General features: G+C 39.4%; 1 protein-coding gene across 1 annotated transcript; it reads right to left on the bottom strand.

Moving 5' to 3' along the window:
- Nucleotides 1–85: 85 nt before the first annotated feature.
- LOC118109566 (F-actin-capping protein subunit alpha-2) lies at nucleotides 86–23,879 on the bottom strand. Its single transcript, XM_035156798.2, has 10 exons — nucleotides 23,727–23,879; nucleotides 9,776–9,839; nucleotides 8,394–8,445; nucleotides 7,925–7,988; nucleotides 6,368–6,574; nucleotides 4,667–4,746; nucleotides 3,574–3,652; nucleotides 3,307–3,378; nucleotides 2,837–2,899; nucleotides 86–1,215 (listed from the first exon to the last, which is right to left on the bottom strand). The coding sequence occupies exons 1-10, from the start codon at nucleotides 23,808–23,810 to the stop codon at nucleotides 1,075–1,077; spliced, it is 906 nt and encodes a 301-aa protein (XP_035012689.1). The 5' UTR covers nucleotides 23,811–23,879; the 3' UTR covers nucleotides 86–1,074.
- Nucleotides 23,880–24,204: the final 325 nt, after the last annotated feature.

Genomic DNA, 24,204 nt, shown 5'->3' with positions numbered 1-24,204 from the left:
TTTTAATATTGCAGCTTGAGTTTGGTTTTTTCTTATTTCTATAATAACAATGAGAGAAATTAGAAATTATGAATGAGTCATTAAATAGAAAATTTGTCATTTAATCCAACATAATTGTGACTGAATTACAATTACTCTCATGGAAATAAATCACCAAACTGACAGACAGGATGTTTCATACAGGTATATATTACAATGTGCCTTGTTATATAATACAGACAGGTTCTGTTTTTTTAATAAAAATAAGCACTGAAGGAGAAAGTGATACTTTTTGTTTTATTGTAAATTCGACATTATGCACATTACTTTGCGTTTGATGACTTTTGTTAATTAAGCTTGTTAAGTGGTCACAGAACTCCTTGCGCTGAGGGATGGATCAGAGGATGTTGAGTTAAAAAGGCAATTTAGCCAGGAGTGCTGCGAGCATGAGATCTCACGTACAGGAAAAACAGTGAGGGAAGTACCAAAATAAAGGAACAAGAACACTGAGTGACTGCTTGTGCCAATGATACCAGTCAATGAACACCAAGAATGTTTCTTTTGTTTGTTGTGGGGGGGGTTTGTTGACCATATAGGATATTAACCGTGGAGTGAAGGGAGTCATCTCTTTTCAGCCATAATATTGGAGCTCTTAGGTTAATGCAGACAAACTTCTCCCAAAAATTCTTTGTTTCACCATCACCGCAAATTGAATCCGTTTATTAGCAGGTCAAATAAAAGGTATGGTCTCACTGACACAATAAATATTGCACACGTGATATTATATTTGATATGGGTGTTTTTGCATACAAGTGTCCGTCCCATTTCCTATGTCTCGTCATATTTCCTCAGCTTATATTTTCCCAAATTCGATTATCATAGAGTCAATATACAGTGGGGTTTACAGTGTCTGTATAAAAACAAAATACCAAGAATATAAGTAGACATCCAATGTGTAAGGTGACATCTGACTATGAGACCAAACCTTTCTTTTTCCCTGTTTCTCAAATTTTTGTACAAAGACGATACAACTATCCATGCAACGTTGTTTGGGAGGGGGTGGGGTGAGCTGTCTGTTTATCTTCTCTGCTGTTATTAAGCGTTCTGCATCTCCTTGCCAATCTTGTAGCTCAGGATCTTGTTCCAGTCGATCTTGGTGCGTGTCACAGGAAGCTGGCGGCGTAAGGCTTTGAAGGTAGTGTCCGACATGGTCTGGTAATTCTCATTGATGGCCGTCTGGAATTAACAACACAGAGATGGAGAGACGGAGGGAGATAAGAATAAAATTAAAATTGATTCACATACATACCAAATATTTCCACATTTTTAAAAGTCTGGGGGGTTGTATAATAAGTTGAGGAAATGTTTTTGCTGCCAGCGGCTGAGCATGTAGGATGAGGCTGTTTGTCTCAAGATCGTTAACTTGTTTTGTTTGTTGTTTTACTTTAAAACACCCAAAATTCTTTAAAAACAAAAATTACAAATTAAGTATGACAGTGTTTTCTGTGAACTTTGGAAAGTAAAACAAGGTATTGGTTTCTTTTAATGAATGGGCGACAGTGGAAGAGCAGTTTTCAAAAGTTAATTTAACAGTATGACTCAGCCTTTCATTATTCAGTCTACAGGGTTCCTGCAGGTTTCAACAAGTTAAATGTAAGACTTTTTAAGACCTTTTTAAGACCACTTTGAATATAATTTATGACCTATTTCACGGCCATAGACGTCACAGAAACGTACATGCAGGTCCAGCTGCTTGGTTTTGGTCATCTGGGTCATGCTTTCATCGAACATCAGAACGAACGGACCGTTGTTTACTTAAGAGACGAGGTCTCTCTTGATGTATTCCGCTAAACCAAATTTTGTGACGTACAACGTTTTGTCACCACCGCACGCAAATGTTTTCGCGACATCGGAAATCAGGGAACATGCATTTGAAAAGCTCACCTATGCCATCGTTGCTGTTGTACAATTGGTGTTTAGCTACAGTATTTAGCGTCCACAGCACCTCTGCTTTTAGGGTTGGTAGACCCAAACGTCGTCCGGAGGTCGATTATCCACGATTTTAACGCGGCCACTATATTTTCTCGCTGTACAGCAGGAGCAACACTCCCATCACGCTCTCGGTGGTCATTCACTTTATGTTATCCACACATTTTAGCACCTTTTCCCACAACACCCAGGTGCACTACGTCACACACTTTCCTTAAAAGGGGCAGGCCATGCCTGCAACACAAGTTATCGCGAAGTAACTTCCTAATCCAATACATTTTTAAGACCTAGCAAAATCAAATTTAAGACTTTTAAAGACTTTTTTAGGCCTAAAATTATGATTATAAAGTTTTAGACTTTTTAAGACCCCGCGGGAACCCTGAGTCTAAAAACCTGACATCATGAGGAAAACCCTGTGCTGTAGGTATGCAGTGGGAAAGTGAGGGAGTGTGAGATTTATTTCTGGCAAGAGTAAAACATCATATCTCATTTTAACCAACGAGCTCACCCTAAAGATTCAATCAATGAATCCCTTGGCCCAACATTCAGATGTGTAGTGTAGGTATTGCAAAAAGATGTTTTAAACAATCTTGTGTTAGAAACGTCGTCAACACACCCACTCGCTCGCTGTGATCCTTCAGAGAATCCCCTGCTTGTTTCTCACATGGGTTCATTTGGACAGTATCCAGAGATTTAACTAGGGGGCTGGCAGGGAAAACTCCAGACAATGTCTGCGCCAACTGACTAGAACTTTTGCGTTCTCACATACAGTCCCTCTGGATAATTTCAGGAGATTACCCAGAGTTCAATGTACTGTATGTCTGAAAGCATTTATATTGAACAAAGATGACAATTTAACATTGCATACCTGATAGTCATTCTCTGCAGCTTCCATGATCTTTACAAACTCCTTTGCAGTTGAAGCCTCATTCTGAGGTGACAAAGAAGACATATCAGTTATTTCAAGGGCAGTGAAGAGGAAGAAGGTATGATAAACAAACAACAGGAAGAGGGTGCACTCGAAACTGCAGAGAACACAAATTAACACCTCCACACAATTAGGCAAAAACATCCCCAGGCAATTGTCAACATGTCAAAACTGTGTTTTTCTGGGAGGTAAAACCAAATTCAATGAAATAGTGAAAAAGTGGAATAGTGAAAGTAATGTGTTCAGTTTATGAGATGTCATCACTTATATCTGAGGTAACTAGAACAGTTTAAGTGGAATTTGCTGACTGATGTAGCTTCTATCCGAGGTACAGTTCTCTGTGGTTTGAGCTCTGGTTACAACACAATGAATCTCCTTGTCAGTAGGTGTGCAACAAAACTAATACTCACAGAAATAGACATGGACTCCTGCACCTCTTTGTGGCTCACCAGCTGGACATTTCCATCCTCATAGTAATGAACCTGTAAGGACGAAGGTTTAGGTTCAGTTTATTTGGAACCTTACGTTCATTCTTTATCTCTACTTGATATAAATGGTAGAAAAGCAGCCAGGAAGAAGTCAAGTTGGCAGACAAATAAGCACATAGAGTAAATATAATTCCAGACTTCAACAAAGTTGTCTATCTCTTCACACAGGGGAATATTTAAAATACATACCTGGATTTTCATGATTCCTGCCACTTGAGTGGTGGAGGGGGAGACGGAAAATTTCCATTCTGACCTCCAGCGTCCGTTCCTGTGCAAAGAGAAAAAACAAAACAAGATTTATATAACTTGTTTATTAGTCCGTATATGTCAGTGCCTGGACACATTATCCTACAGCTACATGTAGAGATGAAACGGTTGTGTAATTATTATAGTGACCGAAATTATCAGCTTTATCTCTCCAATATGTCAAACATAAATATTTGCAACACTTCCTGTAGCCTACCGTTTCAAAATAAAAGCGTAACAGCGTTTCTGACTTAGAGATTATTCCTTAGTTTTCTTTAATATCATAAGGAGCATGTTGACCGGTAGTCGAAATGCCAAAAATTGTCCGAGTGCTCATTTAAAGCAATACGGTGTTCATGGGGTTTTGGAGAAAAAGGCTTTTCCAAATCGAATCACATAAAATTGTTGCATTCAAGAACTAAGTATGCGCACAATATGATATTGAATCAAAAAATGAAGAGGAAATGTGTGCTATAATATAGTTGTTTATTTAATAATATTACAAAAAGGGTTCCTCATTACTGAAACATGGCAAACAAAGGCAGCAGCCGCATACAGAAGTTGAGGGATCATGACATCCAACTACCCGTAAGCCCAGTAAAACCCAGCAGCAAAGAGGATTGGTGCAGTTCTTATCCAATTAGATTAACCCGATCAAAAAGAGCTCAGCAACAGTTATGAGGCCCAACAGTCTACTACTTCAGAGTTAAGTGCCAATTAAAGTAATGACTTTAAAGCTTCTTGTACGTATCAAATAACATTGGAGGCTTTTTAATCTTTTGATCGTTTCAACATTGTTTTAAAAACCACTACCTGGAATTCTAAACGCTCTATTGGTTTTACAGAGAAAGAAGGAAGTCTAGCTGTTAAGTAAAAGTGTCATTGTAGCCCGACAGCTGTGCTCCATCCTGAATCAAACAGTGTTCTGCTTCTGTGTCCAACGTCTCCTCTCAGAACAAAATAAATAAGAGAGGTTTCAAATCACCAGTGGTGCAAAATGTCGAGAAGATCTATTATGTAACCGACGGACACATACCAGAAGTTTTTTGGTTGAAACTGATGGCACTCGATGCACACGATGATGGTTTGATGTCCGTCGATGGTTTTCCCATAAATCTAGAGGGAAATGAAAGGACAGTCAGATCAGATTTAACATGCAAACAGTTTCACATTTCCCTGCTGGTTGACAGCCACTTTGTTAAGTTCCACTTTGTTAAGTTCCACTTTGTTAAGTTCCACTTTGTTAAGTTCCACTTTGCGCCTGTACAGGTGCATTAGTTGAATCACACAGTAGTTTGTGGTTAACGGCTACAAAATGCATCTCAGGCCGACCTGGAGAGTGTAATATATACAGCGTATTCAGAAGCAAACCACATGCAACAAATTCACAGCACAACTCTTCTGTCTTTGCAGCAGAACTGTCTTATTCACGCTCCATTTATTAATTAGTTGTACAAACAAGAGCTTTGGCATCCATTACTGCCTGTACGGTTGCCATAAGGGTTGACAATAATTATTTGTTCTCGTCTGAACGAGAGAATTAGATGAATAAAGATAGTTAAAAACTGGTGCGTTAAGGAGTTGATCAAAAAAAAGGAGACAGGCAAAGATTTAAGCAGTCATTGTAAAACATGGAAAAAAATCCAATCATTTATTAAAAAGAGATGAATGTCCCACATTTTAACTTAATGTTAGTTATATATATTTTTTAAACCTCTGTAGCTTAACTCTGTTTTACCTTATGGAACAAAAGAAGCCAGGACCAGCTACAGAGCAAGATTCTGGAGATGGGAGAGGATTGTCATGCTTGACAATGATTTAACAGTGTTGGCTGCTTGACAGAAACTTGAACAAGGGACCATTTAACATAAAAAGACATCTAGCTAATTACTGCAGAATCCTGATAAATGTGTAAGGTGGGGTTTTTTGGTAGCCAAGTAGAGATGCCACAGGTTGGAAATTTTGAATAAACTCGGCAACATCGGTAGTACACCGGACATTTAACCAGAAAATACATGTGTTTGCTTAGTACAGCATTTATTGAATAGATTTCACTGTTTGTAGTCTCAGTCTTCTGCTGAACTTGGAGTTATGTGCAGTGTTTAATTACAGACTGTGTTGGTCCAATTCTCATAACGTAAATGATCTTCAAGAAGTTTTGTGCTGTTCCTCAGCGGTGCACACTGCTCTCACTTTCAGTTTCAGTGTATAACTCCAGCATCAGTTTTCTTAACTAGTGACGTAGGTGCTACCACTGATACACAAAAATGAATCAAACAAGTTTCATGTGTATAACAAAAGAAACGGAGTGGGGAAGCTGGCAGGTAGCTCATTGAGGTCATGACTTGCCCTCAGTGTCTAAAGTAGAACCAGTTCAAACCCTGGTGGATGTACAATAATGCTGCTCACGTCTATTGGAGAAAGATGCATGGTGAAAAGCCAGTGGGAAAGTTACACCATGTAACATGGACTACCAGAGCAACCCTATTGCTAAGGTCATCAAACTCCCATGCCTACGTTACAAAACATTTGAGTTATACTACAAAGACTCGTTTCATCTTCTGTCCTTTTCCTCTGAAAAATCAGACTTCATTCGCTCACTGTTTAAGAGGAAGTTATTATAGAGCTGTGGTCGTTTTGAACTGACAGAACTGAAAACACAACGATGTTTCCACTTTTTGAGGTGATCAGTGACTGAAACTAGAGCGACTTGCTAATGAAGTGAGCTGGGACGTACGGTGCAGACTCCACTGGGATAGTGCTCCTTCACATAGGCCCGGACGGCTGAGTCCACAGAGCTCCTCCAGCCCTCCAGGGAGCTGTCGGTGTCATGGGGCCGTGGGTCACTGGCCTCCTTCCTCAGGTGGTCGAACTTGAAGGAGATCTTGTTCTTGGGGTCCAGAACCCGGCCGTTTCCAAGGTCACCATGCTCTGTGATTAAGACCTGGAGAGGAGAAAAATTATTATTAAAAAATGTAAATGATGCAAACAGTGAAAGTAAATAATAAAGAGAACTAAGGACAAAAACAGACAGGAGCACTGGCATCAGTCTGAACTTTCCATCTACTGTCTTCCACCTCGTCACTTGGCTCAGTCTGCTGGGTATGAGACGGGGGAATTTCAATCCATAATGTGGGAGCACTGGGACATGATGACATCTTTACACAAGAGTCTGCAATCATTACTGAGGTGAACACACAGCAGCACACGTTCACCACTGCGTTCGACCTCCACAAGGTCTCACAGGCAGTGGGGACAATGCCATTAGAACAGACTTGTTTGAACAATGGGACTGCTGTGATCCTTTCATCAAATCCCCTTTCTCTGCTTTAATTCCCGTAAGACATGATACGAGCAAGAAAATAATAAAGCTGAATAAGCTTCTTGCTTTCCCCGACTTTGTGTCTCTTTACAATGCTGGTTATCATACTCATGTTATTGTCTCTTCTTTCCACTCATCAAACATATGTAGAACACATTGGATTACACAGTTATAAAGCTACCCTGCCCTGTGAGAAAAAGAATCTCTGTGGCTGTGTGGTTTTCATTGCTTGTGTCTATAGCAACACGTGACTGTTAAACCCACAAGTACAGAGTAAATGAACTGAGCAATATAAAAAAAAAGTGTTTGGAGTAGAGCCCAAGAGATTTTATCGGTTGGCTAACAAACATTTGTCAATGTGAGCATTTGACAAACATGTCAGTATATACGATACGATCTGTATAGAACAAAGAATGCAGAGATGATGTGCATTAGTTTTATGTTTAAAAAAAAGTCTTTATTATCTCAATTCAAGTCTAGTATTGATAAAACATAAACCTCTCTTTTTTAATGATTTATTTCATTTTAGTCATTTTAAGTGCTCTCTCTCTCTCTTATGTTGCCAATCTTCTTTTTGTCAACTGCCATGCGTTTTTTTTTTTACTCCTTGTTGTTAAGCACTAAGTTACGTTGTTAAGAGACATGCTATATAATTAAAGTGTATTATTATTATTGTTATTACTATGATTATGATTATTATGATTATTATTATTATTATGTATTTGCGTTTTATTATAGCATCTTAGGTATCATTGTTAAATATATTGACCATCAGCATTATTATCTCCAAAAACTTTTTACATTGGGCTTAGTTTTTACTCTACATTAAATGATCAGAAATTTAATATTCTCCAATAATAATTTGTTAGGACCATTCAATTATGCCACAACCAATGACCAATGATGTCATCCAGATTCACACCTTTAGCGTCACAATTTCAACCATTATCTTCAGTCAAAAGCTGGACTCACCTGTTCTTCGTAGCCCTCGATTTTCACCGGGGTAAACTGGTCCAAGTTGTACTGTGCAAATGCACTGAAAGGACACACAAAAAAACCACCCTTAAAATCTTTAACTCTTTGCTTTCTTCAAACATAATCTCTACATTGTATTTAAGGGGTTTTGTCGATGTAAAATATGCTGACAGTGTTTGAAGCAATATAGAGTTAAACCAGAATAAGTCTGCAGCTGAAGACAGAATTTGTTCATTAACCGCAGCATCGTATATACAAAGTAAGCAAAGCCTTGTACGAGCAACAACCAACACACAGCTGTGATGCTATGAATTATTTAAATAAAACAACACAATATGAAAAATGACGCACATGTGTCTGGTAGTTTAACTGTGACCAATGTTTCTCTCCTGTCTTTCAAGTCTCTTTAGCAAATTTGACAAAACATTTTCCAAAACCTGGATCGAGCCCAAGCTGGGAGACTTACTGAGCTGCACCTTCCCTGAGAAGATTGTCATTGTTGAGCAGCAATCGCACATCTATGGAGAGGTAATGAGAGAGGAGAGGAGAAAGAAGAAGGGTACAGCAGATTAGCACCATGACAAAGCTGCCTGCAGTCAATCTTTGCAACATTTATGTCAAGGGAGTGAAGCAGACATGGTAAATTAGCTCAGTGGAAACGGCTGTAAAATCACAGGGAGATGAAAGGGGACAAAGTGGCATTAGGGGATTGTCTTTTGGTGTGTGTGTGGCTGTCAGGCTGTGATAAGAAGCAGACAGACAGCCCCCCCGGCGCTTCTCTGAGGTGACGACATTTATCGAGGCAGGATGAAGCTTTACCAATGCCAAAACACATACACACACTAACTCTAAAGGGGTGCTACTTTGACAGTGTGGTGTCAACACTTGTGCTGCAGGGCGAGCTCTAATTCGGCCAAAATGTCACAGTTGTTGTCACAGCTTTTTGCCTTCTCAGGGTCCACAGTGTTGTAAAATATCCAAAAAGACACTGTGGCAGACAGCAATCCATGCTGTGGAACAAGTAGTAATGGAAGCACAATTGGGATCCGTCTGAATCAACGTCACCCTCCAACATATCATGTTGCCAGAAACTGCTGCCGTCAGTTAGACTATTTCCATACTCCTACAGTGACAAAAATAAACATACTGTTCAGCAGCCAAGAGCCGCTCAACATGAAACAGCAAATCATTAGATGGTAAACCTACTCAATTCAACCGATGGTTCATGTATACAGTTGAGTGTTCTCTTGATGTGTGAATTATTGCTTCAAAAACTAATAAAAAACAAAACTGGTATTTGAGTGACAGGTTAATGAAGCTGTGTCAAACTGTTCATCAAAACGGAGACCAAAGCAATGTCTAAACTTTGAGTCTACAAACACATCTGAGATGAGGCAAACTCAATATTCATACAAAAAATTACCAAAAAACTTAGCAGCACTGTTATTTCTGTCAGTATAAACTTATTGCAAATATACATCTCAAAGTATTATGGTATTTAAATAGGCCAATCAAAAATCATTAACATTTTTTGATTGTCTCTTCAAACCAAATATTTGTTATCCAGTTTAATTTTGATTCCTTCTTTTAAGACAGTTTGGAACATCTTCACAGAATCCACGCACAGAGTCCGACCGCAAAGTTTCAGTTGCGGTTATGGCATGCAATGCTGTTCTTTCTCTATCAGAGAACTTATCTTTCACTCTTTAGTCTGCGTACCTGTCATTTGGAATCTGTTGCATGTGAGAGTGACCTTTGTGCTTGTGCACAGGCACCTACGTTACAGCCATATAATTAATTCTGTGGGAAACACTGCATTATGTAGACAAAAGGGAACAGAGGACTCACCATTGAAAACCTCATTGAACTCTCCTGGTGGGGCATGGATGACGAAGTTAGCTGCTATGCGTACCTGCAAACAAAGAGTACAGATTCAGACTGGATATCACTCATCAGAGACAAGACAAGTGTAAAACCTAGACATGATGTTGTCAACAGAGCAACATTTCATTGTCACTAACCCTGATGTCCTGGCTGTTTTGTTGTTTGTGGACAGGTGTGTGCAAAAAATGTTGGACTCTTTTTCCATATGTTTAAATGCATCAATCAAAAAACACAAAGTAAACTTTAAGTACTGTTCAAGTAAAAAATAAAAAATAACTTCAAAAAATAATAAATAACAAAAATAAATCATGACAAAATAACTAAAGGTTCAGTAGGTAGAATTTAGTGACATCTAGTGGTGAAGTTGCATAATGCAGCTGAATACCCCTCACCTCACCCTCCCCTTCCAAACATGAAAGAGAACCTGTGGTAACCTTCAGGCAAAATGTGTTTAGTTTGTCCAGTCTGGGCTACTATAAAAAACATGGAGAGGACCCACTACCGATGTATATATAAAGTATTTAAATATAAAGGCCCATTCTGAGGTAAAGAAAACAACAATTCCGACAAATTAGATGATTACACACTAGTGAAAACAACTAGGATTATTTTATATTCAATCCCTCGATCCCTTTCACCTAAATCTTACACACTGAACCTTTCAAGTGTAAAGTGAGAGCAGTAAATATAAAGCAGGGGAGTGAGGAGGGAGTATACTCGGGCATGGTACAAGGCCCCAAAGCCCCAATTCTCAAGCAGTGGCGGAAATAATATGCCTGACAGGCCCGGCCGGGTTCGTACAAAATTTAGGTCAGTTCATTCATGTTGGCTAGGCGGATTTTTCACACTGCAGTGCAGTGTATAAGCTAACATTACATTAACTGCATCAGGCTTGGGTTCTGACACAAAAAAACAGAATGCCTGTTGAGTTTGGATCAGACTAGAACAGTTAGTTTTCTGTTGGGCTCGAACAGAAAAATGTGGCCTGAGCCACACTGATACATAGTGCATACCACATATACGGAAATTTGTGCCTTTACTGTTCATGCATTAAATATAATTTGCTGATAATACTTTTGAGTAAAACATGAATTTGCAGAACTTTTGTAATGGAATATTTTTACCCTATGTTGTTAACACTTACTTAAGAGAATGATCCAAACCACCTCACACTCCTTTTTAAGTCTGCTGAAGTTTTAACGTACACCATTGCTGCGCTTACTACAAGGACCAATTTAATGTCTATAATTCTAATAATAATTATAAACACTGAATATATATGGAGAATGGCCAACAGGGGGTGTAATGTGACTGTGTCACTGGTTTGGAGGGAGGACAGAGGAACTTCAGTGTCTCAGTCTACCACACATCAATGTTTTTCCCCTTCCCCACTTCTCTTCTGCACCACAACACTTCCTGTTTCCAGGTCACATGTCAAACTGACAGCAAGAAGACAGACCCTCCCTCCCCCGCATAGTTTACAACCATATAAGGACATGAAAATGTGCTGAAACTCAAATCTACACTCACTCTCTCGCAATACCTCTGTATCTCTCTACTTCTCTCTATCTCTTGCCGGGTACAGTGGCCTAGCCAGGTTCCCCTCCAGTCTTACAAGATGTAGTTTCAGGGAAAGGTGTTAATATGTACCTGTGTGTGTGTGTGTGTGATTCCTGCGTCAATCTACAGCTTAGCTCTGACGTAGCCTGAGGCGTAGACGTGTACTCTACGCAAAACCCAACACTATAGCCCGACGGCCTTTGCTTCAACGCAGAACCATGATACGGCCTTAAGTGTATGTTTGTGTGGGTCTGTCTCCTGGGTCCCTATTAGCAGTGTGTGTATACAAGTGCTCGGGCACTTACGCATAGCTGCAGATTGATTCTTGCTAATGAGCGTTGCTGAGAGAAAGGAAGGCTTTTGGGAAGAAGCTTGTGTGGGTGTGTGCGTCAAAGTTTATCTGCATTAATCTAATCTTGTACTGAACGCGTTTGTTACTTGAAATCCCAGTGGGAATTGTCATTTGCATTGGGTTTCCCTCGTTACACTGGACGACAGTGTAAACAGACTTTGCATATGCAGACACTCCAGGGCCCTGTCCCATGAAGCAGATTTACATAGTAGTGAACCCAAGTCATGCAAATTAGTTATCTGGTTGAAGTTGCTGACTGAAACCCCAAATATCCAAAACTCTGTTACATGGACAAATGTAAAAATCTCTGTGCTGGGTTATATTCAGACACTTCTTGGACATCATTTATAACCGTTGCGTTCACACAAAACTGGGCCTGAAAGATGCGTGCGCCACTTCTCACGCAAACGCTGGGATCTATAAAAACAAACCTGACGGTAAAATGTGCGCACTTGTACACTTGAACATTTTGGAGACAGGAAAATGACAATGCAGATGTGAGGTTGTGAACTGAAGCGAGATTATTGATCCACTTCATCATTTACATTAAAACCAACAACCTTATTTGTGCTCAATCCATAAGATCCCTCAATCGAAAAAGATATTAAAACAACTTACAGCAAATTACGTTCAGATACCATTAAACAGCAGAGTTGCAGAGCCGAATCATTAATAGTTTCTAATAATATTGGTTGAAAGGGGGCGTGTAGAAGGCGAACTTTGAGGCAGATTCACGTATGCACGTTTCCAGTTGTGCGTGCGCACAGATTTATAAATCTGAATATTTTTTGAATACGCCATTTCCGGATGCACAGTTTTGTAAATGAGGCCCCTGATGACTGAGGTTGTAACTAACACCACTGTCAGCCTGCAGCTCACCTGAGCCTAAGGATCAAATATTGTGAAAGTCCTGAGGTGCAGGAAGTCCTAGTCATTTTAAATTCAGAAAACAAAGTTCACAACAGTCATCTGGTGAGGTTAAATCTAGCAGTGTCTCCATCAAGTTTTGTGTTGAGTGTAACAAACTGTAATTTGCTATGAACAAACCACGTAATGACACCATTTCCAACAGATTGGTTGTTTATTCTATTAAGTAAAAGTTTTCATATCAGCAAACATTTACGTAGATAGGATAAGAACAAATTATTTTATCCAACCAATTGGTCAGTGTCTACTGGCATACACATTTTAGGAGACCTTAGACATCTAAAACACTAACTTACATGATAATGACAACAAATAACTTGATTTGTCTGTGAAAAACTGGGCAAGGAAAATTTACTGTGTGATGCCTAAAGCTGGGGAGAGACCATTAAAGAATGCAAAATAATAGGCCAGGGGTGGTTTTACAGTCACATCTGTCTCAAGGTTCATTGAGATGGAGGAGAGGAGATGATGTGATGTGGGTTAAAATGAAGCCGTGACAACAGAGAGGAGAGAGACTCCATTAGCCAATAATGAGTGAGGCATTGACTGTTAAAAGCTAGTTATAACAAGATGATACTTCCTCTAGCCCGGAGTGTGTGAAACCAGCTGTACTAATGCAGTGACACGACAGCCTATTTTCTGCTTTGACAACACAGGAATGATAGATAGAATAAATACATTCACATGGTTATTTCCATATCAATCACTGTTTGGGACGTATTGTTCCTTGGAACGGAACTAAATCTCACTCTTGTGTTGTATTGATACTGATGGATAACCAGATGGTACAGTCAGTGATGAGACCACAAGCCTATTGCACAGACAGGAGGAAGTTGTTTGTTTCAAACCATATTTTTTAACCATGAAGGAATCTGAGTGGAGCATTTACAGAGACAAAGGTAATCAATGTAAATGTAAATTAAATTTGAGGCATCTTGTTAACTAGCAGACACATTATCACCTCATTCGCAGAGGTGATTACTGTACAGCAGCAAAGTGAATGTTGGGCTCCAGGGTTAAGTGTTCCACTGTCAGAGTGCTACACTGGGACAAAAGCTTCTGGGACACATCGGAGCTGTGAGACCTAGTTCTAGTCTTGAGTACTGACTGCTGTGCAACATAAAGGGCCAAGCTCCAGTAGAAATCTCTACAAGAGTTGTATTATCTCACTCACTCTTTGGGGATTGAACCCTGTCAGACTACTTAGGACTAACTATGTAGTCTTAAGAAAATGTACACAAAACGGATCCAGACTTTCTCCGGAGTTTGGTTTTCATTTATGAAGAACGCAGCAGAGGCATCTCCAGTCAGACGTGTTCATAAAAACACAAAAATCTACAGCGTTTATACGAGGGGTGGTGCAGCATGCAGGAGGCAGGAAGTAACATATAAATTCCATGGTCTAGTATTCTTACAGCACATCAACACTGGCATCGGCCGATATCACCAAAAGCTCTACTTTCAGAGACGTCTTCCACATGTACAGCTGCTTTTCTTCATCCTGAGATATTTGTCTTCATTTAGCTTTTTACAGTTTTGTCTCCGTCGCATGTTAAAGACGTCAACGCGCACACTCGCTTGTGTTGAATCCATTTGGACATTATCCAAAGTTTTTATCAACTGAGTAACTGTATCAAGGCCAAATTTTTTTTTCTCGCAATTGTTAACTGCAAGACAGAACACTACAACTCCAACAAGTCAGTATAATCTCCAGTAGGAATGCCACAGCGTGGATATTATCCCACCAGGCAACAAACTCATGACGAATGTTGTAACGTTTTCAGACATGACCTGAGGGTAAAATCCGGAGAATTGGCTACATTCTTTACCTAGAGTTAGGGATGTCGCGATTAACAGTTTTTACAATATCCGAGGTTTCATAACCGTAACAATTGTAGAAAACTAAGATATGCAACTATGGTGTCCTATCTCACGCGAGTCACGTCATTTGTGCGTGCACCGTGCGGTGAAATCTCTTGCGAGTAGGGTTAACAAACCGAAACTTGGTTCCAAATTAGAACTGAATCCAAAATGCCAAGTACCAGGTACCCGTAAAAAAGGTCCAGTCCAATAAAGATATTTTTCTATTATTCTTTTAAATAGCCAATATTACACTATAAAACTAACTGGATATAGTTGATGAAGTTCATAAGCTATATTATTAGCTATATTATTAGCTATATATTGGTTGTTGGGTGTATTTTTCCTTCTATAGTATCAATAATTGTGAAACCGTGATATTTCCTCTGACAATAATCGTGGCACCAAAATTTCATATCGTGACATCCTTACCCAAAGTTTGCCTTTCACACAAGCGCAACACAGTGGGAGGTTCTCTGCACAGACGCGTTCACAACAGCAACTAATCATCTGCATTATTCAGGTTAGAGGTGCAGCAGACAGAGACAGGAAGCTACATATTAACTCAGCTGTGGAGATCACAGGATTTTCTTGACAACACAGAGACACCGCTGTCAGCTCTTAACACCTCAAACTCTCTAGACATCTTCGTCTGCGTCTTCTACGTGTATGACACTGCTTTTTCAGCCAGAGATATTTGTTTTTTCATTTTTGAGTCTTTAGAATTATCTTGAATTTCTAACGACTTTATACTTGTAGGCCAGGCGGAAAAAGTGCACAGAAACTGTGGAGGCTCTCACTCAGACTTTTGTGTTCACATATGCACCTCCTCCAGAGAAAATACAGAGGATCTGCGGAGTTCAGTGCTTGTCAGCAGCCTTTGTGTAATTAATTACACCGTACAATAAAAGATTTAAAAAAATAAAATAAAAGCATGCTGGCTCAATATCTTTAGAGCACTTGCTTTGGTCTTTGACTTTAGATTTCACTACAGGCAGCCTCAGTCATGGGGTGCCCTTGAAGGTGTGTGTGAAGTTTAGAAGTGTGTCCTCTAGATGCTGAAACCGCCGTCAGACAAAGTTTGCAGATTTCCTCGCTGTTATATTATCAGTTTCCGTTTTGGCAATTAGAAAAAACGTCTCAGGTTGCAGATTTGAATTTGAAAAAAAAGACAACTGATCAGATAGCAGTGGTTAACTGATAAGCTACACTGTGTGGAAGAGCCTGGGATCATTCATTTTTTGGGAGGTTATGTTTTCATCTGCATTTGCTTGTTTCTCTGTTTGTTAACAGGATTTCGCAAAAGCTTCTCAACTAATTTCCATGAAAGAACCTATACAATTCCCGAGGATATCTGGATCAGGGGGCAGACCCAGGGTGTTTTTCAACATTTCTGTTGATTTCTCAAAATAATGAATGGATCTTGATGAAAAAAAACAAAAAACTGATATATTTAGCGGCCTGATATTTGTGGGACTGATATGAATGTGTGCAGTTTGGTGCAGATTACAATGCCTAATCCATTTAACCGATTAAAAACATAGTTTGCAACTAATTTTGTAAGTGATTAGTCGAGTCTGTTATAATACACATTTCACACTGTGGCAGCGTCTCCTGAGGTGTGGGCAGTAAGAGGTGTGGGGGGGAAGAGAGAGAGAGAGCGCAATGGTTGAGAGACCTATAGGCTGAATGAAGAGAGGGATCTCTGAAACCAACACAAAGCAGTGAAACAAAAACACAAAATGTAATTTTCGGTTGTTTCACAGCGGTTGTTTAGAATTAACTTTACAATATCAACCAATGTCATTTGGACTTTTACTGTGATTAATAAGAATTTGTGTATAATATATATATATATATAACATCATTCTGACTTGTCAAAACATATCATTAATTCTGTTTTAACTACTCAAAACTAATTAAGTAATTACATACTAAGATTCAAACTACTTTTGTTATTGATGTGTTTGATTTCTTATTATAGATATCCAAAATTCAGTTGAAATATATTCTGGTTTAAGATAACTTTAATTCCCCTCAATTTAAGATACCTTAAATTAAGTTTGAACTTCCGAGAATGATGTTGTAGATATCTTGAACTTGAATTATGAATAGTCAGAATTGAATTGTAGATATCTGAATCTAGAATTATCATCATAATTAAGTTGAAGATGTCTATTATACATATAAAACAGCATTGTACAAGAAGATGAAGTCGCTTTTCGAATAAACTGATGGAAAGGGTCAAATGAGGTTGTGGTCTTTTTATCCAAATAATCGATTAATCGATATAGGACTGACATCCAAATATTAGTATTAGGTCATTGCAACCCTGAGAGAGACAGTAAGCAAGTGTGGGTGACAGTTTCTGCTGTCTTTTGTATTAAGTGTAAGAATGTGTTTAACCAAAATGCGTTTCAGCCACATGATCTTGGACAAAGTCATTCTTTGTGGTGAGGAGAACTGTTTTTATCAATTGCTTTATCTTTGTAAGGTTCCTCAGGGGGTGGAGTCCAACCAAGCAGCTAGAATAATAATACAGAAGCACGCACATACACACAAAAACACAACACAAACATTCAAACAAAAACTGTGGGACATAGGCACCCTTGTAGTGTGGGTTCATCATGTCTTTGTGCTCTCTTGGCCTAGACACCAGCTGGTCTCTTTTCTTTCAACTTGCTCACTGTATATTCATCCTCATATTACCCAACAACCCCTCCTTTCCTAGCAGCAGACTCTCCCCCTGCACGATCCCAACACTCTCTTACGGAGCACCCTTTTTTAATCCCAAACCACAACCACTAACACTGATGCCACATTTATCCTAATCCTCCCATTATAAAGAAAAAAAAAAAAAAGAATATCGCCTTATCATGCCAATCCAGATCCATAGAAATCAAGATAACGGCACAAAAAACAGCAGGAATAAACTCAGGCAATATTTTGGCTTCCAGGCATTTTAAGCTGCATCAGCTTTGATCCCCTTCCCTGGCATTCCTCCATGACAATATCCTAGACAGAAGGGGAGAAGGCCAGGCTGGTGTCTGGAGATGCTCCAGCAGAGACAGGGCAAACTTTAGAGAGGAAATGTGCATGCAAGAATTTATGAATACCACGCCCACAGCAGGATGTCAAACAGCCATAACCTGCAACCAGAATTGTTCATCCACTAATGCAAATCAGGAGGTGGCAAATGGTAGACTAAAGATTAAATTGAAGAAGTAAGAGCAAAACATTAACTACAAATCCAGGCAGCTGCAGTCCATGTTGACCTCAGTCAAGCATTAATGTAAAACTTCCTTTGGTTATTTGTCAATTTGTCTTATTTTCATGCCAAACATATGTGAAAGTTTTGAGATAAAGCAGCCATGCCAATGGCAAACTCTCCTAACCCATGTCTCCTATAGCACCTGAGCTTTTGAGGTCTGTGCTGTCGTCAGAAAAATACTACCCAGATGACAAACAAAAAGTAAACATGGATGTGTGTATCAATGTCAAAAAAGTAAAATATATAAACAGACATTGACAGATACCAATTAAAAGTTAGAAGTACGAAAAAGATTCATACAATAACCAATGAATCATCTACCTGATAAGCACAAGTTAGCACACACATGCTACAATATATGCTTTGGCAGGAATCAAACTTGTGACCTTGCATTTGCTTGACACACACACTGCACTTAAATTATGCTGCCTTGTCTACTTTCAATGTGCCCGTTTGTCACTTTCCCCAACGACTTATCCTTATGCTGCACTGCCAGTGAAAGTAGTGTCACTTTACCCTAAGCAACCAGCTATGCAATATATCACTGGATTGCATTACAAGCTCCAGTATACAGACAGCACAGTGTAAAGCCACTAGTCTTTACAAATCCACACAACATTTTATAGGAAACTCATCAACCAGTTTATAGTATAGTTTAAAGCAACATTTCTAAAGTGTGCTTACTGATCGCGGGAGTTTCTCGAGCTTTATTAATTCCTATTCGGGCCCCTCCAGGAATGGTACTTTTACCAAGAGCTGAGACTAAAAAGGCATGCATCTCCTTTCTCTGCTGCAGGCACTTGCAGACAGCGCGCCACTGTCATTCTTCGGTTAAAGGGAGATGCCACGACGTTTCAGCATTCGACAATGTGGTCTAATGACAGCTATTCACAAGCTAAACACAGCTACCCATATTGGGCTCTTGGGATTTTGCAGTGGCCTTAAAGTAAAGTGAAGTAAAATAATTTTACAACTTTTTTAATTAGTGGACATTGTTAAATATAATTTGAATTATCAGATTTTTTCGATTCTTACCCACATCCAATAAAACTCAAACTAGAAATCTTGCAAAAAGACTGTATAAACGATTTATTTCCCCATCTCCAATTATGAGATTAACATTTTTGACTTAATTTCTGTAATATGTTGTATGATGTAAAGCACTGTTTTACATGATACTGTATAACTAGAATGTTTAATTTGTGGTAGATTTTTCCACCAAAGTAAAGTTTGTACCATCTTATCAGATGCATATCTTAAATATCCAAACATGCTTTATTTTATAGAGAAGATTTAGTGGATGCTTCCATCTGAAAAGCCAGCCTGCACTCTACATACATTCTTTACATTGGTGCCCCCAGTAGGAATCACATCACTATCCCTTTTATTCAGCAGCATGATGCTCTGTGTTCTGTCAAGTTACTTTCTCTTCATAAAGCTGTTTTCCCACCGCAGGAACTTTCCCCAGGAACTAGGGACCTTTGCTGGAATCATTTCCAGACTTGGGGTGGGGCTTGCAACTCTGAAGATGCCTGATTGGCTTAGTATGAAAGCAATAGTTCGTCGATTGTGTTTTCTTCATTTAAGTCCAGTGTTTCAGTAGTTTTAAAGCTTTGCTACAAGTGCCTATATATTTTCTGATCAACAGCAGAACAATTTGAATATTCTCCAAGTTTACAGAAAGAGAACCTGTGGCAGCCTTCAGTTGTCATAAAAACTCAAAAAGGTGTTCAGTTTGTCCAGTTTGGACTACTGTAAAGAAAACAGGGTGTCCTCCGTAGAGAAGACCCACTCCTGATGTAAATATAAAGTATTTAAATATAAAGGGCTGAATTCAGATTTAGATTATTATACATTAGTGAAAACCCCACTTGGATTATTTTATATTTAATTTCTGCCAATAGGTAAATTTCATCTAAATCTTACACACTGGACCTTTAAGCTAACTGACTTACTATGCTAACTTAGCCTGCACCAGTGATATCCATATTGCTGTCTCTGTCCAGTACTCTTCTTACAATGGAGAAAGAACCAACTCTGCTCTTACATTCATGCAGGACAGATTCAAATACTTCAGTGAATTTATGAGCTGCTTGCTTTTAAGATTGTTTTACTCACTCTTTAGCAAATGTCCTTTCACATCTTATAGCATCGCTGTCAAAACAACAGCCATTCTTGTTTGTCCTTTATGCAATGCGTACAACATGTAACCAACAGACTGAACTGTAGAAATATGCTTGCACACACACAGTAGAAGCTAATTGCTAATTGCTCCCAATGCTGGTAAGCAGGCATAAGAGATATGATGTCTATGAACCAAGTCAATATTTGAAATAAAATATATACTGGGAGTAAATAAAAGGTGTGTTTGTGGTCCTACCTGTACATTTCCATTGCATGGCCTTCTACAATGGGCTCAAAATAGAAGTGTGAGATTACAGGCCTACAAACATGCACACAAACAGAGGTGTATGGCTATATACTGCATCCACACATTTCATTAAGTACTGATTACATTTTCACAAACTTAAGGAGTGCTGTGTTTCGTGCCCTATTATGGAGTTTGACTAGCCTAAAGGGGACCAGTAACATATGCTGAGCTTGCTCATTTCTGCATGTGGCTTAAGTGTCTTATGTGTGCTAGATTCTCCTGACAACTCAGATACTATCTGCCAGTTCAGCACCGACATCATTATGTGCAGTATTTCTTGGTCTTAATATACTTGTGAAAGCTGAGTGGACTTTCCCTCTCACCGTGGGCATTAAGCCATTTATTACCAACAAACTACAGGTTCAACGAAAAACGGAAATTGTTTAAAACGCTGACAGCACTTCTGAGCACTATGGAGAAATTACAGACAAACAATCGCATCAGCTTGAATACGAATGGATATCACAAGTAGGAACCTCAGGATCACCACATTACAACTAAGACAATAAACACACAAACTTACTTCCCCTCTCAATTATGAGCCATTTCACAAGATTATGTATTTTCACCAAACCAGAAAGAACTGTCTCTCTGAAACAAGAACCCAAGCAGAGACCCACTTCCTTTACGTAGGATTTCTTAAAACCATATTACCCAATCAAAGTTACCCCATAATTGTTTCAGCTCATTTGTTAAAGTAACAATCAAGTTGAGAGGTAAAATAATAAAAGTGCTTTCTAGTTGTGGCACCTGCCCAGGCACTTAAGTACAGATGAAAGAACCAACAGCGAATGCACTAAGTAATGTGAGCTTCCTGTAATACTCGTGTGGTTCCTTTGCTTTAATCAGGAAGCTGGCAGGCCAGTGCCCAAATGGTTACAAAAGGCTGCACACAGTCTTGTTTCTGTGGTTAAACCAAGACTCGTCGTGCTGTTTAATCATTTACAAGTAGAAGAAACTATTCACTAAATCCTAATCAGGAAGCTTTGGTTCTTATTTTGAGTCACAACGTGATGCTGACAGTGACATCCGCAACTCCTCTGGGACACATTTAGAAAGTATTTTATAGAGACAAAGTCAAAACTGTTAATTGTAATCGACACAGATAATGTGTTGCTATGAAAAAGTGAAATTGCCAAGGATAACATTTCTAAGGATACCTCAAAGTATCTTCCAGTCACTTCTTCCAAACTAGATGAAACAGTCATCACAATAATGTCAGATAAGAGCAAGTAAGGCTTCCCAAAGATAAAGCAAGTTTGCAGATTTGTCACTGAGTGTGGGGAAATACCATCAGATGTGTGTTAGGAGTTTCTGGCTGAGGCTTGGTTTTCCCCTCTACCTTTCTCTGACAGATCAACAAATGTCATGGACGTCAAACGTCACAAAAACATGAAGTCTTCCCTTTAGTCTCTCAATCATAACTGGCCAGAGAGAGTATTTTTAGCAAGTGTATTGTAAAAAATATTATAGATATAATAAAATATTAACATAAAATATTACCCACTGTCACTTTATTAGGCAAATAACAACAACACTCAATGTCATTCCTTGCAGTTTTCCCTCTGAGCTGCACAAGACAAGCTGAGGGGCCGGAGCAGATGGCTGATTGCTCTGAATGCACTGGAGAGGCAGCCTTCAAAGTGCAAAATGCAACTGCAGTGTTTGCACAGAAATGCTTTCAACAGCACAACATATAGTATATGGATGCATAATGTAATGTAACCTCTTGGTCTCACAACAATCCTACTCAGAGAAGGAAACGAGCAGCTTCCACATAAACACGTTAAACACTGCGTAATACTCGTAGTCTACCTGGCAGGTCTTCAACAAGCACTCTTTCAGTTCTAAAGAATCACACTGTCTGGTCAACACAGTGAAAGTAGCTTGACAAATGTGGAAACCAATGTCGTTAAGATATTTAAAAAAAAAAGAAGAACTGCCATCTTCTTTACAGCACCAAAGTCTAAAGTTGTTAAACGTAAGCCTGAAAACATTACAAATTGTGATGCTAGTGCAATACAAAATCACAAGGCAGCCACAGGGACCCACACCCCTGTAATGAAATGTTCAGCTAGCTGCTGGTGCCTGTGTGTTGATGAGCATGATGCAGTCACACCCACGTGTCAATGAGCTGCCTACACTTGGGAAAAGAACTTCTGACTCAGGGCGATGTGGAGGTGAACAGAATAAAACCAGGTGCTGATCCAACTGTGAATGGTGAATTACGTAACTTATGGAGCGGCACCTTAAGTATTCAAACCATTTATGAAGAGTACGGCTCATAATGGTTTACAGTGCGATTAAGAAGCTTAGTAGTAATGCAAGACTGGGTTAAATACAACACGGTGCAAGAGGTACACATACCTCCAGACATGTATACTCATTAAGAAAGACAGGGTTAAGGGTTAGGCTTGTATCTGTCATTTGTTCATTTACAGGCCTTTTTCGTATTTCAAAATATTTTGAAAACATATTTCAGACAGGTTATTGGAGATCATAAAGATGTCTAGAATTTGCTTACAAACTGACCGGCATTGAAAAGAGGAAGGGTTATATTTACTATGACTTAAAACCAAGCAAATGAAATAAATCGTCAAACCTGTGCAACTATAACAAGTAACTTATTGGTTTTTTTTCAATGATCAAATTGTCAATGTATTGATCATTTCCACTGTGTTACTGTGGTTATGATATTGACATGCCTCACGTCACAAAAGCTCTCTGATCAATTTGCCTGACCAAAAGGTAAACAAGCTAAACAGAGATTCGCAAAGAATCGAAGTCTGTTAAATAAAATGAGTCTATCGAAGAGGAACATGAATAAAAACGTTAAGATGTACGTGACCCATTATCTAAACTATGTGTCAAGTGGGATTTCAGGTCGTTTCCATCATATCGAGCTCATGCAAGTTCCCACATATTTGAACTGACAGTGAAACAATGCACATCCCAAGTACAGCAGTCAGTTAGCAGGATAGCTTGTGAAATGTGAATAGCTGCTGCGATCTGTCTTATTATAACATGAAACACCCTGGAACAAAACCACTGTCACTATGTTTGACGTGTAATCACAGAGCGAAACAGGGCGTGTTAGCAAGTCTGGCTATATCTGATAGCAGGCTAACAGGCTAAACTAACTAGCTACCGATCGTTGGTGTGTAAAAACTTCTGTAACACAGCAGCCGGGGACTCGGGGCTGAAACGACGTGACCACAGAAGCAAAGGGTCGTCGCAGGTGAGCTTGGGTGAATTTATAATATGTGCACGGCTCCTATTTTGAGTCAGGACCGTACAAGGAGCCTCCGTTTGGGGTTCGCAAATGAGCGGAAGTTGAGCTAAAAATAATAAGAGCAGAAGCAGCAGCGGTGGAGCCGAGGCCCGGGGTTTTCTGTGAATATAACAATGACGCCGCTCCACACCGACAAACGGACCCGGACGCGACCCAGAACTCGAGAGCCGGCTCGCCGGACCGGGTGTCGGGGTGAAGCCTGCGATTCTATCGGCGTCTTACCTTTTCCTCGTCGGATAGCTGCTCCTCATGATCCGCCATCTTTTCTTCCGGCACCACCAGCTTGTCAGAGCTCCGTGACGTCATGGCATGGGTGGCTTCCCAGCTCGGTTCAGTTCAGTTTACATCAGATGTCACGGATGCTGTCGCTCCCTTGTGTAGACCGGGTTATCCGCCCCCCCCTTACTTTAGCTCCACGTCATTTCTGTCTGCAGGATTTCATTAATCACTGTTGTTTTTAAAAGATTGTGCCTGTTAACTTCAATATATCAACAGTGACCTGTCCTCAACATCCACCTTCTCATGGGGGACAAGCCTCTTACTGGTTTGTATTCGTGTTATTGGAAACATGAGAAATCTATCTAAAAGTATACTTTATTTTAAATTGAAAGAATAAATGAATAGAAGTTTCCTCAGCGTGTCCAAGAAATGAGCAAGATGTCATTTGTTATCTACCTGCATGTGTGATTTGGACACGAGA

The sequence above is a fragment of the Hippoglossus stenolepis genome, chromosome 5, assembly GCF_022539355.2.
Source record: "Hippoglossus stenolepis isolate QCI-W04-F060 chromosome 5, HSTE1.2, whole genome shotgun sequence".
Taxonomy (NCBI): Eukaryota; Metazoa; Chordata; class Actinopteri; order Pleuronectiformes; family Pleuronectidae; genus Hippoglossus; species Hippoglossus stenolepis.
Note: the sequence above shows the minus strand (reverse complement) of the source record. Positions and strands in the feature narration are given on the sequence as shown.

Coding starts and splice junctions, on each gene's coding strand:
- LOC118109566 (XM_035156798.2), bottom strand. CDS start 23,810: ATGACGTCACGGAGCTCTGACAAGCTGGTGGTGCCGGAAGAAAAGATG. Junction 9,840..23,726: donor AGCTATCCGACGAGGAAAAG/GTAAGACGCCGA, acceptor CTTTGTTTGCAG/GTACGCATAGCAGCTAACTT. Junction 6,575..7,924: donor TCGAGGGCTACGAAGAACAG/GTGAGTCCAGCT, acceptor TCTCCTCTCCAG/GTCTTAATCACAGAGCATGG.